This window comes from Tamandua tetradactyla, chromosome X (genome assembly GCF_023851605.1).
Source record: "Tamandua tetradactyla isolate mTamTet1 chromosome X, mTamTet1.pri, whole genome shotgun sequence".
Classification (NCBI taxonomy): domain Eukaryota; kingdom Metazoa; phylum Chordata; class Mammalia; order Pilosa; family Myrmecophagidae; genus Tamandua; species Tamandua tetradactyla.
In genome coordinates this window covers 18827842-18844398 of record NC_135353.1, presented here as the reverse complement: position 1 = coordinate 18844398, position 16557 = coordinate 18827842, and the positions used below count along the sequence as shown (strand labels likewise).

The window sequence follows — 16557 nt, the reverse complement described above, 5'->3', positions numbered from 1 at the left end:
CAAAGACTAACAGGATGAAACGACTACAAAAACGTTAACAGAGAGTGAAGAAAAAAAACACAGTGTGACCAGCTGCACTGCAGCAATTTTAGTTTCTCGGCAGTCAAGGAGAGCAGGGTTTTTTAAGAAAAGTGACTTTCTCAAGGCCTTGGGTACAGGCTTAGTAATGTAAGGGGGAAGGGCAGTATGTACACAAACTATACATACACACAACCACTTCGGACTAAGTTTCAAGTTTTTATTAAAATCCTTGCATCTGTCCTTTTAGCAAGAAGAGCTTAAGCACACAGCTTCAGTGCTGCCTCCAATTGCATCGTGTCCAAGTTACACCATCTCTTACCCTTTGCTTATGCATCCAGGCTGAGCTACTAAATTGTCCATGTGGTTAATGAAATTCCCTTTGGGATACAGAGATTGTCTTACTCCCCCACGAAGCACAGTGCGGAAACCATCAAACTAAGTTTGGCTATTTAACTATCAAGTGGTTTCAATGGGCTGGAGATACAGCCCATACATACACCACACTTACCTCCAATGCATGGGTAGCAGCCACACACTGTCAAACACATAGTAGAGTTTCAATATGTATTTGTTGATTGGACTTTTACCTTTGTAGTAACAAGATACAGTCTTACTCAAAACTTACACAAATACCTTAAACTCCAAATTAGATACGGCCATAAAATGGCAGCTGAACTCATGGAAAAATGGTCAACCTTTTGTCAGTTGTACAGGCAAAAGGGAAATGAGAAACGTGTTTCCCCATCACCAAATTGCTTCTATGTTACTTTTTTGCTAAACTGAGACCTTTCAAAAAAAAGAGGCTGAAATATCAATCATATCATAACAAAGTTTATTGAGTACACCAAACAAAAATTTGTCATGAAAAAGGCAAGTTGCATTCATAAAAGATGGCATTCACATTCATTATAGAAAGCAACAACATAGATGTAAAAAACTGCTTAAGTGAAAAATGTAGTTTTGCAGTCCCATTTTGCAAGCTGAAAAATGATTTTGTCAATACTTGCATAAATCTGCACAAAATTTATATACTGCATGTTGTTAAAAAATTCCATCGCTAAATTATTATGAATTTTGCAAATTTAGCCTTACATTTATACTGTGCTGGTGTAGATGTGATAGATATGGAATTCATGTTTTCAGTTTAGTAGGCGACGTCCTCAAACAACGAACAGTTGTGAAAATTACAAGGACATGTTGCTAGATCAAAATTATCCAAATTATGGGTATATGATCCTATTATAGTTTTTTTCCTTTTGTCACAAAATAGAGTGGTTAGATAGTAGTGTTATGAATACTGGCCAGCTTACTTCCATTTATTCCATCTGCTAACCACACATGAACCAGTTTTAGCACATTAAAAAATAGCTTTCAAAAAAATGGAAAAGTCAGGTCCTCTCAAGGAACTAGGCCATGGTATTACACATCATCGCCATTCTGAATTTGCGCTGCAGTGCAATGTGTAGTTGAGACATGATTCTAAATTCCCCTGGCTCCTCTACTAGCTTTCTTGGAGGCTATAAGGAAATTTCCATGCAGCCAATGGTATTTCCACTACCCGGAGGATTCTGATTATGTCAAATCACCAGCAATTCTCCATTAACCAAGCCTCTCTAGCATCCCTCCTTTGTGTTCACAATCCTTAAATTTCTTAATGTAAAACAATGACACAGTAACAACAACTAGAAAAACAAGAACAAGAATGACAATAAATCATCAAAAGCTTTCCTGGGTCTGATTTCTTAACTCTTTGGAATAGGCAAAGAATATAAAGACTTTGTTTTAGCGGATTACCTCAAATATAGACTACCACAATACAGCACATTTAGGTAAGCTGTGAATGGCACCTAACAAAATACTCAGTAACACTGATAGACGAGAACAAATGAAATAATGAAAAAGGGTCAGTAATGATGGAGCAGTTTCTGATAACTGAAATTATGTCATTGCTGGAATTTAAGAAAAATTACACCTAAACTTTAACACAAAATGAGTATTTGTAAGAATCAAATGTGCCTTATGGACCATATAAATACATTGGTACAGAATGAATCCAATCCTTTTCCAAATCAAGGTACAAAATAAACACAAGTAACCGTACAGACATGCCAGAAAGACAAACAAAAACTGGGAACTGTTATGAAAATATTTTTTTAAAAGACCATTTCAATCTAGTAGCCAAATGTAGTCATTTACATCCAAAAATGCGTTCAATGTTAATAATGAATGAAGACATTTCACATTTATTTTTGTGTTTGGAGCAAACTCATTTGGTGGCTAAGACATATTTTTGAACCAGTAAGTCAAGGACTTTACCAAGGTGAATCTCATGGTTTAGAATTAGACCATTCCTTTGGCCAGGTAAGAGAGACAACATTCAGGTTAACAGAGCCATGACTGGGTAGGCTGAACTGTCCTCTTGAGTCAAATCTCTCCTTCCCAAATTGGCAAGTTAAAAAAAAAAAAAAGTGCTGCAGCCCCTTTCAAATAAAAACCATTAACAGGTTAAAATAAGCTATTCTTTCTACCTCTCAACATAAAATTGTAAAGATTGAAGTTCAGGATAGCTTTAATTTGGTGTAAGTACGGGTTCAGTTTTACCCACCATAATGCAGATCCCAGTAAAATGGACATAGGAAATATCAGTTATTTTCTAACTATTATGAGGGCTGTTAAGTGCAATGTTTTATGCTTTACTTTCAAGTCGAGTAGACTCCCATCAGTGGGGTCTAATGTATAAGAACAAAAAAATAAATAAATTGTCCATGCCCATAAAACATCTGGGGTTAACATTCTTCCCACGTAAGTGTTCAAGATTTTTTTTTTTTTTTGGCAAGGATGTTCTACCATGATACCATTTGTATGTAGGTGAACAAGAAGGATTCATTATTCTGATACATTGGTAACACTGAGTTCTCCTGTATTTTCAATTATTCCTTCATATGTATGAATAAAAGGATTTAAGATTATCATTCAGCAGGAACAAGTGTGATTCAAAGAGCCTAATTCTTCAGCCAGGCAAACAAAAGTAATATTAGCAAAATCTATTCATTCCCATTGCATGATTTCTATGTTATACTACTGTATTTAAGTCCATTCACAAAGTTCATGGGTTAAAAGAGCACACATTCGGTGATTATATTATTCTATCTATAGCCAGAACTCTAGAAATTCTTTTCAACTTTTGCATAATTCTTAACTTTAGAATTTCAGTCACAATGACTGCTTACAATAACTGTTAATGTTTAAGAGAGTAATTTGGTATTTTAATGGGCATTTATTCTGAACTCTAGACATGAGAAAGTGGTTTACTTTGTTGCATATCAAGTATCCTGAGGTGATAACTTTGTGTAGTTTGTTCTTCATGTTTTCTTCTTCAGCTGTAACCATTGTCAATATGTTTGTAGGACAATAACATAGGCAGCTCAAGATTCGGATTCTGAAAAATTTTAAATATACACAGTTAAAAGGTTGATTTTAATAATAATGGGAAACCATTTGTTTAGCATTTTCAAAAATGAGGCAAGTAGTAAATTTTGTTATGAGATCAAGGCAACTGTTCTAAAAGAGTGACCCAATAACCAGATTTTAACACTTTCTCCATTTGTCAGGTGTATAGATTCAGACTTGCTTTTTGCCTTTGGGTTTCTCCAGGGTTATCCTAATATTTTTTACCGAAGATCTTCTACCCCTGCAGAGGTTTAGCCATATGATCTCTTCCTTTAGGCTGGTGCTCCTTGAAAACAGGGACAGCATTCAATTTATCTTTTTACCTCAAGCACCTAGAACAGTGTTAGATGCTCAGGAAATGTTGAATGAATGAATTGCTTTTTTTGGATGCAGCAATTTTGACAGAGAAGGTCTGAACATATTCTCAGTTTCCTTTACTTAAAGGAAGCACTCTTTCCCACTATGATATTGAAGTGAATTTTCTTTTTGATAGATCATCTGCCTATGAGCCAACTGTCCCTGTTTTTCTTATTCATATTCTTTTGGGAAGAGAAGAAACAGAACTTTCCCTACCAAATATGTAGATTTTCTGTCCTCCAAACATTATTGAATTTTATTGTTTGGATGGGGTATGATAGACAAACTACTCACTAAGTGAAAAATCAGGTATCTTGAAAAGTGGATCATCTCTGAAGTCCTATGGCAAAGGAGGGAACTTACGTTTGATTCTCTACTCTAAAACACAACCTTTTTGAACCTGAGTAGTGGAGTGTCTTGGTGGGTAGGGGCATGGGACAGCTATTTTCTTTCTTTTCTGGTGCACCTCCCGTGCCAGGCAGATGAGAAGTCCTCTAGCATGCCTTCTAATTCTGACATACTACGATTTTATGGGATTCCTTCTTATGTTCCACATTATCAAGAACCACTTTTAGTTCTTCAGGATGCTCTGTAGGCTCATGGTGACTCTAACCAAAATAAAGTTGCCATACACACTGAGAGAATATAAAAGGAGTCAGGTAGTTCCCTTATGAAACAAGGAAAAAACTCAGTGGAGAAACTAATCACCATATATTTTCCTTGGAGGAGAAATAATGCCATGTGAGAATCTATTCCTGGAAGAAATAACTACACTGAAAACTACACTGCTTTGAAACAACTTCCTTAGTTCTATGCTCAACCCTGTTGAAGTTAAGGCCCTGGAGAAGCCAAAAACAGCAGCAGTGCCTGTTACCCAGCCCAGTCCCCCAAGCCACAGACCAAGCTAAAGAAAGCAATCCAGGGGGATACAAAATGAATTGGAACTAGAGTACGTAAAATGTACCCTGAAGCTTAGGACAAGGCTATCTAGCCTAGAGGGTCAAACACTGAAGGCTACTGGAAAGTATGTGCATTACCTAGGGAAAACAAATACGCAGGTAAGTTACTTAGAAGTGGGAAAAATATGCCAACTGAGGCAAAGTGAGTCAGCTCCCCAAGTAGGTTGCAAATACAGTCTGTGATAGCTGCAGGAGATAGAAGAGCCAGTTCATTCAATCCATTATTTTTTTATCCTTTGCTAGGGAGGGTTGGGGTGGGGGTAGAAGTGGATAGCAGACAACAATAACAAAAAAGGGCAATTAGTAGCTTCAAAGGGAATTGACCTGCAGTTTCATTCATGATCTTTCTTATTTTTTGTGTACATGAAAGATGGCCTTGCCCTAAGCTGTACAGCGTTGCTTTAAAGCTGACAAATTTGTGAAACTCATCCATGAATTATTCTACATTCTCATGGATGGCTAAAAACCTCTAAAGGCCTGGGGTGCCAGAGGCTCCTGCAGTGGAGGTATTCTGAACACAAGATTGCCCTCACAGCACATTAATTCCTCCCAAAGATTTTTGGGGGTAAATGAAACAACACATTGTAAAATGAATATATGTGTTTTTGCAAAAAGTAATTACGAAACTTTTATATCATTAGGCCAGCATCCCCCTGAATGGCTAGGAAAGGTTTTTTTTTTTTACCTCTGAAAGTTGAAACAATTAGCTTGAATAAAACTTGACATTAAAAGAAAACAACAAAATCAGGATTAGAGACTGGTTCATTAATACACAACTGGGAATCAGACATTTACAAAGGTCATTAAGTGTATACCTGCAAACACACAGACACAGCACATGGCAGTACAAACACATTTAATTATTTTCACATTAGTCTTCAAAGAACATGCAATGCTAAACTGATCTGAAATTATACAGATGCAATGTTGGAATATTTGTTTTCAGTTTTCCAAATAATCTTTATAAATCCAAATTCTATTTCCCAATCAATATTGATAAGCAGTGCTGTGACAACTTGTCACTTATAAATGAAATATATTATATTATACTTCAGCTCTGAGAAATGCCTAAAATTCTATTTTGGGGCTTAGCAGATTAAAAAAATATTTTCCCATATTCCAAGTAATGCATCTTTATATTTTTGCAAAGAATAATATAAAGTTCACCACACCAACAGCAGAGAAAATTTAGAGAGTGATATTTTCATTTTTTCTTTATAATGCTGTTAATCTGTTTCTTTAAAGTCAGCCCACTTGTTTAGCACTAGGTACCTGTTACAACATATTAGATTCGTCTGAGAATGTTCGTAAAAGAAGAGGTCTGACTGAAGGTCTGGCGGATAATGAGTCAGATGCCCTTTTACAGCTCAGATTTCTCTGTAATAGTGAGGTAAAAATACTTAAAGCATTTGAAGATTGGTTAACCTACCTGGTGATTAAAACGTAATAGAAAAAATTATTTCCTACAGATGCACTATTCTTCTGACCAAAGTACAGATGATTTCACTATAGCAGACATATAACACTCAAATGAATACATTTAAAGGCCTAAGAAAGTCTTCATCAAATCAAATTGTTTTCATGGTAGAAGTGCACAGACAATAGAAGTGCGTGGCAAACTTGGGTTTTGGAAATGGCACTGGTAGGTTACGTGGTAAAATGAGTCAATATGGGTTGATCAGGAAACCTTACCATCCTTTTGGTGAACACCTCTGAGATTGTGCCAGTGCTGTGAGTATATCGAACAAACTGAAATTTGTACAAAACACTGCTGCCTTGGTAAACAGACTAGCTCTAACATGCCATGGCTCCTACTGCATACAGTAGCCTGATGAGACCACAGGCTTGTATGCTAAGCTTTTGAAAGTTATTTTCTCTCCAGTGCGACCATTTCAAGTGAACAAATGATTAAAGGAAAATGACAAATTATTCTAAGTATCCATAGAAGGTAAGAAAATGAGTCATGAGAGTAATTTTTCATAAAGAATCAGAAAATGGTGTCAAGCAAATGAGAATGCAAGCAAGTTGGTACATTAAGAAAGGAAATCACCTTATTCACTCCAAGAGAAACTGTGATTGCTGGAAGTTTGAGAAAGCATGAAGATAGTAGATGTTCCTGAGGAAGGGAGGCGTTTCGTTACCTTGTTCACAATTGCACAAAGGGTGGAAAATTGCAGTAGAGAAAAGAGAAATGCAGAAACCAAAAAAAAAAAAAAAAAAAGTAAATATACTCTCAAATGTAAGACATTTTAAAAGAAACCTTGAGAACTTGAAGTCGAAATGGCATGTTAGTTCTGAAGACGTTATTTTCTGAAGTAAAATAAGAGTTTAGAGTTAGAAATAGTCTATTATATGTGCACACTACTATTGCTCTGTATATCATTTTAAAGTATTTTGGTAATGGGAAAATAGACTATATCTGAATAAAAATTATTTTAAAATATGCTTCTCATTAAAATAAGGCTTATATCTCATCATTCATTTGCTAACCTTCATTTGTTCAAAATCTGTTGGTCTGAGAGCAATGTCCAGCATCCATTCCAATCCATACTGAAATAACTCCCTCGCCTATCCAATTGCAGTTATACCATGAAGGGATTGACTACCCTTGGGCAGTTGTATGTTGAAATTCCAATCAAAACTAACATGGGAAAAAAAAACCTCACACATGGGAAAACATTTGGTGAAATCACACTTCAGTCCCACTGACCCCTTGACTTCCTTTCTTCTAACCCAATTTGAGGGTCTAGTTGAGTTTTTCCTATAGAGACCTCTTTAAAAAGATAGGCTAAAGAGCTGCTATTTTTTCCTTAAAACACCAAGAAAAAGTAAAAATTGATAACTTAAAAGTTAATTATGAAACCCAGAAGATTATTTTTCCTTCTTATCCTGTGCCTGCAATTATAAGCTAATTCAGAGACTTGGTTTTGTCACTGCCTTAGCTAAACATAAGGTGAATGACTGGCCAACTACAATGAATTTAAAATTAAAAAACTCTGCTAATCAAGATCATCCATGTTATCTACTTAGTGACTAATGAAAGCAGACTTTAAAAACTTAAAATAAATATATATATCCAGCAGAGTCTAATGAATAATTGTACTTCTAAAGGCAAATACATTGCTTTATTCATGCATGTTTTGATATTTCCTGTTAATATTTCACCTTAAAAGAATAAAGCTGGTGATGTGTTGGTAAGAAGCAAATTAACAATTAATAAAGCTAGAGAAATACATATTTAGTTTCTGAGAAAACGTTTTAAAATTGCTTTCATCTTCTATTTTGTGGGCAAAGGCACTGTAACGAGATTAATGCGTTATCAAGATGCTGACCCCCATGTTTAATGTACAAGCCTATGTAAGACTGCAATTGTAAATACATTTTGGTGTGCTCAAAAACTTGTATCCAACCCTCAGAGATAAAAGTATGTCTTTGAAGCAGAAATGTCATAGGTTAATAAATTAGGTGTTAAGATTACCTTTTTATAAAGAAAAAAAAAAGAAATATGAAGAACAGAAGGCAGCAGAAAGCATGGAAAGAAAATCTAAAGCAATCAAAAACTGATAGCACTGGCAATTTTTGGGGGGTGACAAGGAGCGGAGGTGATAGCTAAAACAGTAGGAAATTTCCACATTCCTTTGCAGTCACTTAGAGAGCTTAGACATCGGCCCAATTTGCAGCATGTCAGAGGCCAATGGATAAAGGCCCATCTCAACAGCCATGACATTAGGATTTGACTTTATTTTTTTCCAATTGAGTTCATAGGGCTATCACCCTCAGAACCCCTAGTTTTGTATGACACAGTAAGGATCACAATAGTAACCACCGTTATTTCCATTATTCCTATTATGATAAATTGTATTCTTTAAAAATTTTTAAATGCTTTCTCTGGGAGTTTGGCTCCGTTAGACGACATTCTTCCTTTCCCCATTTTCCACAGCAAAGAGCTTCTCACACACTGGAGTATGTCCTTCCTTTTTGTGCAGATGTCTCATTCTAGGGATTTCCTGTTGCTGGTCCAGTCCCATTAGATTACATGTCCTGGTAGGCAAAGCCCAGTTTCCCTTTTTATCCTGATACTTTACATGACATAACATTCCATAAAGACATGTGGAAAATGCCTCCATTGGACATGTGAAGTGGTATTTACTACTTAGCTGGAAGGTTTGGGCATATTTCATCAATTCACAGATGGTCTAACAATTGTGCTTACAGGGGACACAGCTTTTGAAATACCAACATCCTAAACTTTAAAACTTCCATTGAAGTGTTGGCCTGCTGTTCCCCTGATCAGTGCTCAGTGGTGGTTTTATCATATGCTGTCAGCAGCATGGCGATGTGGCTTTGCCATTTTATAAGCTAAAGAAAAGCCCCATGATCCTTACTGATTGGACTTTAAAGCAAAAAATTGCCATCAGTGCTGAAAATATAGCTGAGGAATACATAGCTTAAGTATTTGACAGCCCTTGAGTTAAATGACTGAGGGAACCTATTTTTGAAGACAGAAGAATTATTTTATAATGCTGGTGCCAGGATGGAACTTGGCTGTGGGGGAGGTCACCATATCAGCCTTTTTATTGGCAGCTTCAGAGGGTAGTGACTCAAGTCCTGAAATAGCACAAGTAGGTATGACAACGCATGTCCTCACTGACTTTTACCGTTCTGCTTTATACCAGCTTATGAATTACCTTTATAACCTAAGCAGAGTGAGAGGCCCCTGTGGGCAGGGCCTGATTCACTCCTGTGACTTCTAACACCTAGTATAGTAGCCAGCTCATTGGGCCTTCAGGCAACGTGTGTTGAATGCAAATGACTTAGCCCCTTTCCTCTGCATTACCCACTGCCAAGTTCCCTTCACAAAGCACCTGCCAAGGCCCACATGGAGACAGTACAGGTGGCCCATCTGCCACTGGCATTTCCAGCTGCATGTGCAAAGAGTCCAAGAAGCTTATGGGATGAAGTCAGGGGTATCTTTGCCTCTAGGTAGGGATATACACTTTACCCCATGAGCGAGCCTGTCAGGTATGATGCAGACTCAGAGTAAAAGAATCTTCTGCCTCTGTTTAAAATGAGACCAATGCCTTAGAAAGGGATCTTGAACAAAGCAGGAAGTTCTCCAGGATGTCAGAGTGTTGATCATTAAATGTCAAGGCCAATCTATTTTGGGGAAAGTAAGATATTGTTTCTCCTTCATGTTAGGGGTAGATTCTCCCTCTTTGATATGGCCAAATAGGGCCTTATGTAAGCAAATGTAATTTATCAAAATAGCAGTGGCTGCCATGTTTCAATTGGCCTTTATACATTTGTATGCACTATTTTGCTCTTGCAGTTTTTCACAAGAAAATAAAACAAAAAAGGAAGAAGTGGCAGCGCTGCTGAGTGCCCGTAATGTTCTCTCTCATCTGCAACTTTCAGAATCCCACAAAGTCTGAAAAACCATTTGGCCGTTCAGACATTGGATATAAAGAGAGATGTTCATCAGTAGGTGGTTCAATAAACATTTATTGGTTCAATGAGGGTAGGAATAAATGAATGAATGAATGACTGAATGAATGAAGATGATCATGGAAATTCTCCTAGTTCTTCTAGCACATCAGCATGCCAAGCTACAGCACAGACACTAAACTTCCTCTCACCATGGACATAACCCCTGGCAAACAAATTTCATGCCAAAGCCTGGCAAATTCTATGCTGCTAAGTAAAAAGGGCTGTAGTCCTAGAGCTCCGTACTTTCAACAGAAGTTTGGGACCTCCTATTTTCATGGACAGAAAATGTTCTAAGCTTTTATCTGTGAGTGTCTTGCACCATCCCCCTCCATTTACTGGTCAGTATGAAAGGTACCTCCAGCCAGTGTCTATCTTTCTTAAAGAAAGGGCTTAACTAAGGAAGAGGTTAGGATGATGTGTTTGAAGGTTTTAATTTCTGAGATTTTTGTATCATCTTTAGAGCATGAAGCTGGATGTGAGCCATTTTAGTGTGAGTCTCAACACCCCAAATAACAAAAACACCAAGGTGTACTTCCAAAGAAGGAGAATGGAAGAGCAACTGGGGTTCTTCCCCAGAAAAATTCTCTGTTATAAAAAGGCACCATGCCATTTCTTACTGTGATACTCTTTTACTTGGCTTCATCCAAATTGCCTCTTGAAACACTCTGGTAGGAACCTGTCATATCAACCTGGTTACTTCTGTTCAACTGATATAAAAGTATAATTGGGCAATTAAATGTCACTTTTCCATTAAGTCCCAGGCTAGAGGGAGTTAGTATGCAATCCACTGGAAGGGTTTAGGAATGTAATAAGGCAATCTTAGCTAGGCTGTGGCTGCCTTGTCCAGGTTCAGCCTGTAAGGCATGCAGAAGCAGGAAATTTGGGCCAATTCTGACCATCTAATTGTATACTGATTGGCCTTGTACACCAAGAATCAAGGTAGCTTGTGCTGCTGACATTGCTATTGTTTTAATTGGGCCTGACAATGACTTATGACATGAAACTCCTCTCTAACACATCTAATCACTATAATAATTTCAGATTCCTATGTCCACCTAATGTCAAGTACTGGATTATAACAACTCAAAAGACTAAAAAATCAAACAAACCAGAAAGCCCAGACAAACCAGTTTTGTGGCGAAACTGGTTGCGTAGGTCAGGCAGACGGAGCTTAGACGATTCCTGAAAATACTGCCTTGGTGGGGATACAAGATCTAGTTGGTGTCAATATAACGGGAGTCAATATAACAGGAACAAGGTTTTGTTTGGCAAAATATGCTACTGCTGGCAGGAATAGAACATATTTAATTAACCTGTTGGTCAAATCTGCCTAAAGTTTTACTTTCTAGGCTAACCTACCCCCTTTCACTTTAAAGTCTTTTTTAGAAATGTTCAAAAGATATCAAATAATGCAGGGCCAAATGATTAGGCCGTAGAGAGTAATAGCTTCTAATACCCACAAGAAATCTACAATTTAAGCGGCAGAACAAAACAAAACAAAAACACACTTATAAAATAATCTTGAATTTTTTATAAGTGTATTCAGGAGAGTAAGGATGTTGAAGCCACATCCAGGGAATCCTCTTTGGTTCTAATCTACTGCTGGACAGACAGGGCTAGAAGCAACACAGAGATTAAGCAGCACTATAATTAAAGGAAGGGGAAAGGTTTGAAAGGTTTGGGATTATCAACTGAAAAGAAGATCTGCAAACAACCCATAAGGAAATCTCTAAGGTTAAAGCGGAAATGTTGGTGTGGAAATTCCTGGTGTGAAAAGTCTAGGCTAAATAAAAAATCTCCCCCTTGTAAAATTCCATATGGAGCATATGAGATACTCCATATGGATTGCTAAATGTCACACAGAACACTACTAAGGAATCTACTTACCACCTGCATTGGGTAACGAAGTTTTTACTATACTTTTTATGCAGAAGAGGAAATTAAGTGATGAACCTGTAAGGAGGGGTTTAAAATGCTGTAACTGATATAATTCTCTAAATAAAGTTTTTAGTTCATGGCAGATATCAAAGCCCCTTCCAAAAACCAGGCTATAGCATAAAGTTAGTTCTTACCCTGGCACTTCTTCTTCTTACATTCTTTAATACTATCAGGAGAATCTCAGGGAAAAGGCTGATAAATATTAGAAGAACTATTGCCAACCAGGTGGATATAGAAGACAGCATTTGAGCAAATACAAAATACATTCTCTGCTGTTTGAGAAAAGGCCTGGAATGGAAAGAAAATACATAATGGAAAAACAAGTTAGCTCCCAATACATAAAACAGAAGTGTAATTGAAACTGTCTTTTGTATTTAGAAGGAATCTTCATTAAGCACATTAATATAAATAATTTCCTCTAGGGAGTCCCAAAAGTAGTAAACATATTCCATTTACCAAATGTTCGAAAAGAAAAGGAATGATAATCAAAGGGAACAATATAATAAAATGCATTTGACTGAAAAACAATCAGGCAATCAACTCCAAAGTTGTCAACTGGGGAATATTTACTTATATTAGAAAATGTTGGAGCTTCAAAGATATTCAAGAGAAATGATGGTTAATTTCTATGCTAACAAGCATATTAGTTCCCCAGCTGTTTCACTCATATGAGGAGAGTTTTCAGAAATTTAAAAGGCATTTTTATAACTACCCCCCAAGAAAACCCATGTAAATACCAAAAAGACTGTAGAGCTTATCATGTCTCAAATGACAGGCATCTAGCATTCTCATCCACAAATATTTATGGAGTACCAGTGCATACTATGTAGGCCGACAGAAAGGAGAATACTACAATAGGTCATTAAGCCTTGGAATCTGGGAATCCAGGGGGACCCCTTCTTCTGAAGGCAGATTTCACTTGGTTGGTCATTGAGAAGCTATAGCTGGATTCCCAAGCCTGCACCAAGCTGCAGAGAGCCCCACTCGTTAATGCAGCTGAGGGGCAGGAAGTGCAAAGTAGATGTTGCACATCTGGATGCACATCAGACCCTAGTATTTGGAGCCCTCAAGAGATAACTGGTCAGTCCCATTTATTAGGTCACATATAGTGCTCACTGAAGAAAGACTGGGTCTCTCATTTTAAAATTTATGTGATTGAATTAAGCATGTGGCTCGACATATGCAGACTAGATTGGGGGACATTAGTGAGCTGGACAGAGAGGTGGGCAAACTTAGAAAATCTGGGCTAAGTAAGCTTTCTAGGGCTCCTACCTTACAGAAAATACTTCTACAGAATTCTACCCCCATTCTTGTAAGAGCACCCTAATTTTCTAAGCAGTTAACTGAGTCATTTTCACTGCCCGCCCTGAAGAGGAGTGTGTTTCAATGCCTCAGGGTAGAACATTCTGGGGACGTTAGATGAAGTTTCAGTTTCTAGTCGCATTTTGCCAGGTGCTTTGTAATATCAAGTATATATTCATGAAATAGTTGAACTCAGAAAGCTCTACTTAAGAACAGCACTGATGGCAACAAAAGAAAAAAGATTTACTAATATTTTATTTTAAATATCACTAATGAATAAAAACAGATTAAGGCTCATTAAAGTTTGATGATGTCTTAATCATTTAAGGGATTTACTTTAATCAATAAGAAATATTCTGAGAAAATATATAGAAACTTGTTTTAGTTTGCTAGAAATATTTCATTGAGGAAATTTTACAAATTTATAAATTTCATATCAGATGCTGATTACACAGATTCATAGAATTTACGGCACTCTGGGCAGACCTACGACTGTATATTATATTTGGTTAATCAACTTGATTCATTTGTATATTATTAAGGAAAATACAAACTTCCTTCAGTTTCTTTGCTCTCAATCATTACCTTCAGAGGTGCCAAGTGTATGCTGCAATTATACTTTTCAAAGCTGGCACTTCTTGAAGGTTTTTCATATTTTTATTTCTTAAGGCTTGTGTAAAAAAATAGCCTGTCAAAATAGTAAGAGTTTCTAATAATTAAGTCTCAAAGGACATAAACATGGTCCTCTATAGTTCTTCACAACTCTGTGATAAAATAAAATGTTTTGTGTTTATGATTTTGCTCAAACCAGTGAAAATATATACTCTGGGATCTCACCCTATGGCCTGCTATAGTCATGTTCTCTGCTGCTCCACAGGCGGAGTTATTGATGAACAAAAACAACTTTGATACTTAAAACCAAAATGCAGGTCTCTGGGGGCAAGGAAAGGAAATGCAAATCTAACATTTCCATTCTTTATGACTCCTACACTAGTGCGTCCTACTCTTCTTGAGGGCAGGGCTTCAGTCTCATTCATCTCTGTAACCTCTAGAGTACCTAGCACAGAGTGGATTCCGAATAAACATTTACTGAACAGAGATGAATTGGGTGAAATTAAAGACCAGGTTGTAGAGTATGCCTATCCCACCACCCACAAAGGCAATGGAATAGGGAATTCAAGGTGTAATCCTTTGGGTATGAAGGGGTATACGTCCTAGGCCTGAGCCCACCTGTAGTGGTATGGACAATAGTTATATTCCATAGACTGAGACTAGGATCCAAATAGATAATAACATATCTATTAGCCAACATAGCAAATAGAAACTTCACAGGATGAGTATTTCCAGTGGAAATCATAGGAGGTCATGCTAGAAGTTCTAGCTTCACTTCACACAGAGATGTTCACAAACCTTTAAGATGTGGGACAGGGCTACCAGAAGGAGGCCTTTTGAATAACTCTTGCAATCTATATACTTTTATTTGAAAACTTAACTGAAATTGACAGCATTACTGCCTAGAAGTAACTCATTCCATAATTATTAAAGATCTGCCATCTTATATAATCAAAATTTTAAAAGTAGAGTTAAAGTTTACATAGACTGTACATATATATAGACATCTATTTTGCTATTACATATTACTGGCACGTGCACAGCTGCTTACCAAATAATTCCTCCCCAGAAGAATGAGAAAAATACATAAAAGGCTAAGGAACCCCAAATCACAAAATGATTTATCCATGTCCAGAATCGCGTGTCCAAGGCAAGCTGAAAAGATAAAACACAAGAGGTTTTATGATGAGTAGAAATTGTACCGGGAGATACACTACCATGTTGTCTGATAACCTGTACACAGCATGAAGAGGATGTAGCTTGGGCCAGGGAGCAAGAGAAGAATAGAACTAATTGTACAGAACAGAACCTAGGCCTTTCAGAGGACTAGGGTGAGAAAGAGCTGAGCTCTGTGCTAAGGCCTACAGACTTGAGGACAGGCATGGAGGTGTGGGATCAAAGCTAGGAGCTTATAGGTCCGGGCATGGGGTTGCTGCTGCCTCATCACTGAGGGAAAGGTAAGGAATGAGGTAATGGTTAATATCCAGGAGGCCAGAGCCCCAAGTTCTCAGGTCAGGGTAGTGATGGCAAAAGAAGAAAACCTTGCTGGTGGAAGCAGGTGTTTTAAAAAGCAGGAGGACAAAAGGAAGTGAGAGCTAGGAAGCGTAGAGAAACTATACGAAGGAGTTACAAGAGTTCAAACACAAAGATGGGGGTCACTACACGTAATGGCAACTAGCTCTAAAACACCTCGCATTGTGTAGTAAGGCATCACATGCTTGATTAGGTAGTGTGCCTTTCTCACTGCAAAACCCACATCTAAAAAACCCACATCTAATCCATTAAATTCATGAAATTTTTAGAAACTTAAAACCTCCAGATTGTTCCTATACCAGATAAACCCTGAAATTTAAGAGGTGCCAGTCTCTCCAAGAACATCAACCTGTTGCATCCCCCTACCCCATAATGTTGATATGCCTTTTCAACATGAAGTTAGGAGGGTCATTGCCCAAATATCCAAGAAGAATGATCAAATGAGAGGGAGGAGTTGTAACTGAGAAGACATCAGTATCATTATATGGATATTTCTTTTTAGTTTCTAGTGTATTAGAATAGCCAGAAGGAAATACCTGAAATTGTGGAACTATAACCCATAATATTCTTTGAAATTTGAAATTTGCTAACTACTTGTTAAACTATCCTCTGAAATTTATCACTTTTCTGTATAAATGTTATAGCTCACAATAAACAATGCTTAAAAAAGAAAGTACGAAATTTACTATTGCCTTGGATTTTAATCTCTTCAAGTTTCTGCCAGGACTTATCGTTTTTTTTCAGACGGTGTTATCTGAGTTTTTCAGATGTGACCTCAAAGCAAAAGTATGGTCTATTCTTCTTGTTTAAAATTTTTGGGTCACATGAGCTAATATCCAAAGCATTTGCTATTTTGGGGGGGAGGTAGTCTCTCAGTTTTGTTACTTGCTGTGCCACT

At 37.2% G+C, this 16557-nt stretch overlaps 1 protein-coding gene across 3 annotated transcripts in view; it reads right to left on the bottom strand.

The window, feature by feature from the left end:
* Positions 1-836: 836 nt before the first annotated feature.
* Positions 837-16557, bottom strand: part of ATP11C (ATPase phospholipid transporting 11C (ATP11C blood group)) — a 238345-nt gene continuing 222624 nt past the window's right edge. Inside the window, exons 27-30 of one of the 3 annotated variants that reach the window (XM_077146059.1) lie at positions 15178-15281; positions 12347-12500; positions 6060-6164; positions 837-3460 (exon numbers count right to left, since the gene is read on the bottom strand). In XM_077146059.1, the coding sequence (XP_077002174.1) occupies positions 6063-6164; positions 12347-12500; positions 15178-15281 (360 nt within the window). In that variant the 3' untranslated portion in view covers positions 837-3460; positions 6060-6062. Of the gene's footprint in view, positions 3461-6059; positions 6165-12161; positions 12228-12346; positions 12501-15177; positions 15282-16557 lie in introns of those variants that run through there. The other 2 variants (XM_077146062.1, XM_077146061.1) reach the window with 2 other exon arrangements.